Consider the following 8763-nt stretch of genomic DNA (forward strand, 5'->3'; position numbering starts at 1 on the left):
TGAACATTGATAAAAGTCCCTTACATGGCCAATTAACATCATCTACTGCATAAACAAATATCCAAACGTAAAACACAGTGTAAGAATATTCTTTCGTATAATTCAATTCTATATAGTTTAAAATACTACCAAATATTTGATAACTTTCGTTACACCACTCCCCTGCTAAAAAGTGGTATCATCCGTTCACGGCAAGTGAACGTCACAGGGCAGGGGCTGAACATCCGGGAACTATTGGTGTTCTACGTGCACGGGACAAAATGGCGGCGCCCATGAAAAATATGACCGGCTTCTGCGTTATATAACCGTTTGCGACGTTATAAGAGATGATCTGAACATTGATCAACGTCAGAAGGTATGTTTTTACACACACGGTTCCTTTGTACTACTCATCATGATAAAAGGGAAAACAAAAAGTCTAGAAATCGAATGACAAAGCAAAGGGCATCCAACATGCTTGTGTAACGTTGCCTTGTAGCAGTTGTTCCAAAGTAGGTATGTTCAATATGTGGATCGTCTGGATGTGCTGGTACATGTAATAGTATTCAACAATCAAAAACATGGGAAAGAAAATTTATGAGTCTGCACGTGACTCTGTCAAGTTGTAGATACGAGTTTCTTGCTTGAAGGCAAAGCATGTCAAAGACAGGCTATTGACAGGATGGTCCTGTCAATTACTAATACTTTTTTTAAACACTGTCAATTAGACTTTTTTTAAACACTATTACTAAGGCAGCTGGCAGGATAGGCCAGCAGTCACTTAGGAGGATGGCACCGTGAATAAGCTCTTTCGCACATTCGACTACGCACGCGCAGTTAACAGGAATTTTGGGTAATATGTTAAACTCAAAGTTGAAGGCCCCAGACTGTAAACATTCTGCCATTTTTCAAGGTGGCATTATGGTCTAACATAGTTGCAAATTGGAACAATGGTCGAGACAAGACTGTTTACGTCTCGGATCCTTTATCTTTGACATATTGCCCCGGGGAGCTCCTGTTGCCCGTGCATGCATATAGTTGAATCGAGGATGTTATATAACGTTATGTACCAATAATGAACCCCCCATATAACACCAACAGGGGTGCAAAGGGCCTATACTTTGGCTGGCTAATCACTATGGTTAATAGCCAGCAAAAGTATTGAGCCAGTGGTCACTACGGACAAAAATGACGAAGGATGGCATTCAGGCCACCTGGATGGTCACATGTATTTATAATTTGAAAAATTAGTCATCCTGTCTTTTGTCAAGAACATCATGACAATGCATGTCAATCTGTTAAAATGCTCATTTTTTCACAATCTTTTCTGTCCCAGGTGTAAAGATGGCCCATTTGTCCAGGATTATTAGCAGACAAGTGCAGATCTGTGGAAGAACATTTGCTGGAGGTTTACCCAAACAGTGCAGAAACAGTCTCTGCATTGCTACCTACAGTAGAGCTTTACAAAAAGGCCCTGCTAGTCCAACTGGCAGCTACAGACAAGCAGCACTGCTGCACAGCTCATCACAACACCTGGCCAAAAAAGACACCCAGGAAAATAATGATTCACGGGCCCTCGTTCTTCACAAGCAAATATTTGAAGACGTTCACCCTGAAATCAGGACTAAAGCAAACTTCCTGAAGGTTCTGGACAACTTTACCAAAAGGGACATCCGCAGGCGAGGCCATGTGGAGTTTATCTATGCTGCACTGGCCAAGATGAAGGACTTTGGGGTGCATAAGGACTTGGAGGTGTACAACAAGATATTTGATGTGTTCCCCAAGAATGTGTTCGTGCCCACAAATTTCATCCAGTCACTGTACAACCACTACCCGAGGCAGCAGGAGACTGGTATAGCCATACTGGAGCAGATGGAGTATTATGGTAAAGACTTAAGTGGCTTATTTCCTACTGAATACTTTCAACTGCTCAATTTCATCTTTAATGTCTATGTCTTTGTAATAGCCACAGGCTAGTTGTACTGTTCCTATCTAAACATCCAAACCAATAAGTAGCCAAATTAGATAAATTCATATTGAGTTTACATGGAAATGATGTAAATGCTTATGTCATTTTCAGGTGTCATGCCGAGCGCAGATACCGCAGACTTGATCATCAGTGTCTTCGGTTTCCGTAGCCACCCCATGAAGAAGTTCCGCCGTATCCTGTACTGGTTCCCCAAGTTCAAGCACATCAACCCTTACCCCTTACCCGACCCCCTCCCTGCCGACCCCGTGGACCTGGCCAGACTGGCACTCAAGAGGATGGCTGATGACAGGAAGGCTGAGTTTAAGGTCTATCAGGTACAGAAAATAACACTTTGTGGTTAGGGCTGTGTACCTAACCAAATTTTCAGGTACAGGTACAGGTACAGGTACACGGGTTTAGGTACAGGTCCGGACCTTCACCTGTACCTAAAAAAGTTTAACCAAATACATGTAAGTTAAACATGTAGCTAACTGTCTTTTCTAGTGATAAATTGTCATCTTTGTATGGGCAATTACATATTTGAATCTCAAAACAATTTCTTTGCAAGTTTTCTTAAGTTTCAACTGCAAGATTATCACCATTGTCATTGTTGATTCGGGATTTACTTGTCCAGCAGTCTTAAAAAGTAGTGTTTAATAGTGATTTAATTTGTTTAGGTACAGGTACAGGTACATAGATGTTTAGGTCCGGACCTGTACCTAAACAATTTTTTAGGTACGGTACAGGTACGGGTATTTAGGTACACAGCCCTATTTGTGGTTGTACAAGTATTGGACAGTCATTTCTTTTCTTAATACTCCTTAATACATACTGCTATGACTTTTGGGAGTATGTAATATGTTGTTTGCAATTACCAATCAGTCCCAGAAAAAGCTGCAGACCCTAGTCTATTTTGGGGTCAACCGCTGACAAGTGACAAATTTTCATAAAAACTTTGTTTCTTCTTCAGAATATCCTACAAATACAATATTTGATAGGCAGCAAATATGAATGTGAAAGGTAAAGAAAATCAGCACAGTATCACTTGTTGGAGTTGTAAAGGTTGGACTTCTTGAGTTACAGGGTCAGACCAGTACTGCTTGGACTTGAAGTTGTAGACATTAGGCTTGATGTCTTTCAGGACTTCATATTGTGTCCTTTGCCCCACAGAGAGAGGATGATGAAACAGAGTCCAACGTTAAGACCTATGTGACGAGCATCCAGACAGTAGAGCAGCAGAAGATGCTTGCCGAGCATCCTAAGGACATCCCAGTCTATGTGGAGGGGAGTTTCCGGCTGTGGCTTAAAGACAAGCAGGTGTACTACCATATACTCAGGTACCTGTTCAGTCATTTGTACATTTCTGTAGTGAGGCATTATGTTATTACTTGCCACCTTGCATACTATAGCAAGAAGGTTGTGCAACATATTCCAATTATGCTGACGAGTCTGAAAAACATTAGGCTTACCAAAGGTACATGGCATAGTTGAAGTAGGAACTTTCATAGGCACAGAATAAAAAGCTGTCAAGTGATCTGATTACAGAGAAATACTCAGGATCTTGTTCTGAATTCCATGAGAGTTGATGATAAACAGTGGCAAGTGTATGTGACTAAAACACAGCAACATTCTCGATTGACAGTTGTACCCTTAAATTTCCAGGTCTGACCTACTGGAGGGAACAAAAGATCAGGCAATGAAGGAGAAAGAGTGGGTAGAAGACGAACTGACCAAAAATGATGAGGGGCGAAGAAGATGGCTGGACCCTGTCGCTTTTGTGGAAAATGGTAGGCATCATCTCATAAGTCCCTTACCATAACATGGTCCAACCTGTACATGTGTTCTTACAGTTTTAAGCACAAACAAGAAGTTCATTTGGTGGAGATGAACATACTGGAAGATTTGTTTAGTACAAATAGGACACAAAACATTGAGCAGTACAGAAAGATTATGGATAGGGGAAAGGTGGCAATAACATTGTGGGTTTCATGGCATCTAGTCTGCTACATGATTGGCTTTCTGCCACTAGGGTTGTCGTTTGCATCCAGTAGGAGTTTTACATAGTAGCAGTCTGCCCCAAACTCCCACTGCATAAAACTAGTACATTTGGACTGAGTGCCAAAGATACTGCCACAAAGAAAGCCTGGCCAACCCACACTAGACTGGATGCGTGGTCACATTGATGGTTGAAGGAAATTTGTCAAGACAAGCTGTAAATTTCTTTTTTTTTTGCCTTCCTCTGAAAAAAGGAAACAACCTTAGGTTTGAAGTGTTTGATGGGAATCAACAATTCCCCTGTTGCTTAGAGCAAGGAATACGAAACAATCAAGGCAATACCATAGTGCTCATACATCTTCATTACAGTGCCATTTATTGGAGGTGCAATAAAGCATACGAGTCCCATAAGTAGAAAGGCTAACAGTGACTTTACAAGTACATGTATACAACAGGTGTTAGCCTCATATGTATAAACACTAATAGATGAAGTTTCCTCTCCGTTGTCCATTTGAACTGACCTAACAAATGCTTTATAAAATATTAGTGTTACATCCTAGCGTACACTAGACCCACCCCACAGAAATCTCAATCTATGTGTTACAGAGTAGTTCAAAGTGTAATAATGGTTGGCTGAATCACAACTTTATTGTCAACTTTAAGTCAAGGACTACACCAAAGCTATGTTGTATCATGGACAGATGAATTATCGACACAAGCTACCTTCAGCATTTACAGAAATTTAAATCACGACATTGCTGCTCATTGCATCAGTGTTTCGGAGCAATGCTGTCACCGCAGAGGGTGTCATTTCGTAGCATGTTTGCCGCCACTGGTGCTGACTGCCTCCGTCCGCAGGTTAGGATCCTCATGAGGTCCCCACGGAACCGCTTGTCTACAAAACAGTACAGGAAGATGTTGATGGAGGAGTTCAGCAGGCCCAACATGTTGGAGATGTCTGAGCCCAACCTCCAGGAGAGATCTCCGTGCCTGTCGATGTTGTTTACGCGCAAGATCAACAAATAAACAAGTCGTGGCGTCCACAGCAGGACGAAGACCGAGCTGATGGCGAGGAGGATGTATACAGGCTTGTTGGATATGCGGGTCGATGGTCGTAGCTGTATGTTTGTAATTGTGGAAACTTTTGCACGAGCCTGTCTTGGGTTTGCTACACTGCCAGTGGTTAGCAGCCTTGGTCTTTCCTGTGTCTCAATATCAGTATCAGATCTCGGTCTGGTGCCTTGAGTAGGTTCCAGCCTTGGTGACTCGCGCAGCGGTTGAGAGGGGAGGGCCTCACATGGCATTATATTCTGTGCTCTTCTGCTGTTACTTGCTTCGGAGTTGTCATCTCTTTCAACAGCAGGGCCTGAATGTTTAAGTCCATTGTTTCCGCACATGGTTACGCTGGTTTGCACTCTTCTGAGTCCCCTGAGACGATGTATGATCATTCCGTTCTGGACTATAATGAACACAAAGGGGAGGAAGAAAGATAGTGTACTCTGTCCCCATATCAGTGTCAGTCTGTACTCCGCTGATATGTCTTCTCTGAGGTCGCACACAAAAAATGTGGCATTCCCACTCACAAAAGTCTTGGGCTCCTCCGAGAAGAAGTGAGGCAAAGTGAACAGGTAAGACAGCGCAAACACTACAGCAATGTTGGCCTTCGCTGTGGACGGCTTGCACACCCTGTGTCTCCATATGGGGTAGTGCACGGCTATGAAGCGCTCGGTCGTGTAGGCCACGATGATCCATATGGATGCATTGTGGGCACCGTAGTCCAGCCATATCAGCCACGGACAGAAGAGACCAAAGGACACTCGACTGCCCAGGATCAAAGAGTGAACGACCCGCTCTATGATAACGATGAAGGTCAGAACAAGCGAGTCGGCGATGGCCAGGGCAGACAGGTAAAGACTGGACGTGGACTTCCTCTCGCCAGGCTGCTTCCGTCGCTGCACCAGGATCCATATGGACAGGATGTTGGCGGGCAGTCCGAACGCTGCGAGCACGGTGTAGTAGACGTGGTTCGCAATGTGCAGCGGGTCCATGGTGTGAGAGATCTTAATCCGGTCAGCAAAAAAGCTGTTAACAGTTGAGACTTATTTTTGTCCAGATCGAGTCAGCCAAGAAAACTCTGTACCGCTGCTGTTGCTTCTCATTCTCAACATGCACACGCTAGAGGCAAAGCGCTTCCCGCCCCCTGCGAAATGAGTCTTCCTCTTGCTGCACTTGAAGAAGGTCAGCAAACAAAGAAACCACTTCAGGAGGGTCTCTTGCAGTCTTCTGGTACAGCCCTAATAGTGTAGTGTGAACTTAAACCAGTCACAGTCTTGGAGGAGCAAAACTGACATGCCATAGTGTGACGTCTTTTCAACAACTATCTGAGCCAAGTACTGCCAAGACTATATATGACAGCACTCCTGGGCTTAAATTAGTTCCCATATTTGCACCGTATGGCGGCCTTGTTTATAGTTGTGCGTGATTGGGGGCTGAGGCGGGGCACTTACGTCTTGATACAGCCATAAAGTTTTATCTCTCTGTTTAGTGTAAGTTCAAGAGGTAATCAATCTGTTAGCAAAATGATTCATTGGTGAATTTCACTGGCAAGTAATGTGTGGTAAACTGGGACAAGAAAAGGTTCTGTTGATGTTGGTAAAGTGGTACAAAATCAATATAAGAATGTACATTGATTCCAACAGAAAGAAGGTCAACAATTTTTTTCTCTGAGTACTGTGATGTTTTTTTAGTCAGCAACAGGAAGAACATTGCTCTGAGTACAACGTTCCTTATTATGGTTCTGACATAAGGTACCACATATGTTAGGGTGTTAGTAATGTACATGTAGCACCACCTAACTGCTAAAGGGAATACTGCAGGTTGTGTAAGGTGATCCAACATGACATTTACGTAACTTCCAGCTTTGGTGCTGGGATTAGCTGTGTTAAGCCTGTGTTTAATACGCTCTTTTGATACATGTATCCTTCCTTGTGTCCTCATCTTTGGCTGCTTACTAAATACTAGTATACCTAAAAACTTTGTAGGAACCTAAAAAATATTCTCTTTTCTGCAGTTCCTGAGGGTCCAGTGTTTGCCATCTGCATTACCGGCAGCAGCTGCCAGGAGTCTCTCAACACCTGGATCAAGGGACTTCAGGAGGACAACCCTGCTCTGAAGCAAATCCCTGTTGTCTTCAAACTTAGTTCAGCTTCAACACAACTGGCAGCAGTTCAATAACAACAGAACCAACATATGTAGAAACTGTTTAATTAGACTGATGAAAATTGCTGACTACATGTGTTCATGTGTTTCCTTTAGATAGCAAATGGATTGAGAAATGCATACTACAATGCCTTAACATGATGCAAAACATGTTTGTGTATCTTCTTAAGACAATGCTAGACTTAGTACAAGATTGTTAGTTTAGTTTTTATCAGAGAGTAGCTTATTTTAATTCTTTCATAACTTCTGTAAGGTGTGTTTACCACAAAGAAAGGTTATAAAGAGCAGACAAATGTACAGATGTAATTGCTTTTGTGATATCATAGTTGAGAATGTGAAATGAAAAAAAAGTATTTAAGTTCCATCATGATAGACAGAGAGGCAAAGAGAATTGTAAACATTGTGATAAACTGAATTCTTTGCACCACATGAGATGAAAATTGCTACAAGAAGATCTACATGTACAATAAATTCACATTATAAAGATTTCCATTTGTTTGATGTGTCTGTATGTTTGTTTTTTCTGTGGGGATTAAGAATAGTGAAAGACATTTCCATGTCACTATCAGTTGCCTCTAATGACAACGCATTGAAGATGTGGACATTTGATGTCCTAGTAAAGAAGAATAGACCATATATCTAATGGAATTGAGCAAGAAATAATGATTTGCATTGGACGTTTGTAGTGAATTTAGTACAACAGGGTCTGTGTACTTAACATAGTCGCTATTAATGCCATGCTCTGTGCAAGTGGAAGGAAAAGCAAGGCAATTAACCAAGGGTTTGCTTATCATCATTTCCATGTAATGACTGCAGGGTACCATTGAATATGGACGTCATCGCAATGATTCATAAATTTCTCTAATTGATTATGCAAATCAAGTCCAAATTTGCATGATCAACAGACCATTACGTTGGACTTCAGGACTTTTGCACCTGTTACTTACAGGTGCAAAAGATCATGAAAATTCATTCCTGACTTTTTGACTTATCCCGTTTGAGAGTGAGAACTTGGTACCCGAGTGACAACGTCGTAACAGACAGACACGCTGACAGACTGACACCCACTCCAACGCTAACCATGGTTCATATTTTATAACACAACTTGACGTCATGCCAAAAAACACATGAGGGTTCATCGGCAGGCTTCCCGGAAAATTGAGCGAAACATGGATGAGTTCCTGGAAACACTGCTTCCTTGAAGTACCCTGTTGATGAGGAAGTGATGACTGTTCAGAGCATTTTACGCATGTTGTATCTTGGCGAGAACTATACAAGCAGACGGACTGGTAAAAGTAGTTAACGGTTCACGATGTGAACATCTATAAATTCTACGCCATCGAAGAGGGACGGCAGTCGTTGGTGAACATTGTATTTACGTCCTTAGGGTTCATCGCCAGGTCAATTAAGGTCAGTACCCACGCTCCTGATTCTTATTCTCTTAGCAGAGTTTGGATCGGGGAATAGTAGTGGATGGGAGGTTGAGACAAGAAATCTCGGCCACAATGGAATTGATACTATTCCCGCCAAACCAACCTCTGCTTGGAGAATACTTAATTCTAACATTCACTCTGCTTGTGTCATGACAGACGTAAGTTCTG

The 8763-nt window shown here is 42.3% G+C and overlaps 2 protein-coding genes across 2 annotated transcripts; one reads left to right on the forward strand and one right to left on the reverse strand.

Moving 5' to 3' along the window:
* Nucleotides 1-170: 170 nt before the first annotated feature.
* LOC118429242 (evolutionarily conserved signaling intermediate in Toll pathway, mitochondrial-like) lies at nucleotides 171-7654 on the forward strand. The gene is made up of 6 exons (XM_035839709.1): nucleotides 171-355; nucleotides 1316-1864; nucleotides 2060-2283; nucleotides 3119-3285; nucleotides 3611-3735; nucleotides 7014-7654. Exons 2-6 carry the CDS (start codon nucleotides 1324-1326, stop codon nucleotides 7175-7177), a joined length of 1221 nt encoding a protein of 406 aa, XP_035695602.1. The 5' UTR covers nucleotides 171-355; nucleotides 1316-1323; the 3' UTR covers nucleotides 7178-7654.
* Nucleotides 3755-6905, reverse strand: LOC118429241 (probable G-protein coupled receptor 139). Its single transcript, XM_035839708.1, has one exon. It carries the CDS (start codon nucleotides 5989-5991, stop codon nucleotides 4714-4716), a length of 1278 nt encoding a protein of 425 aa, XP_035695601.1. The 5' UTR covers nucleotides 5992-6905; the 3' UTR covers nucleotides 3755-4713.
* Nucleotides 7655-8763: the final 1109 nt, after the last annotated feature.

Source organism: Branchiostoma floridae, chromosome 13 (genome assembly GCF_000003815.2).
Source record: "Branchiostoma floridae strain S238N-H82 chromosome 13, Bfl_VNyyK, whole genome shotgun sequence".
Lineage (NCBI taxonomy): Eukaryota > Metazoa > Chordata > Leptocardii > Amphioxiformes > Branchiostomatidae > Branchiostoma > Branchiostoma floridae.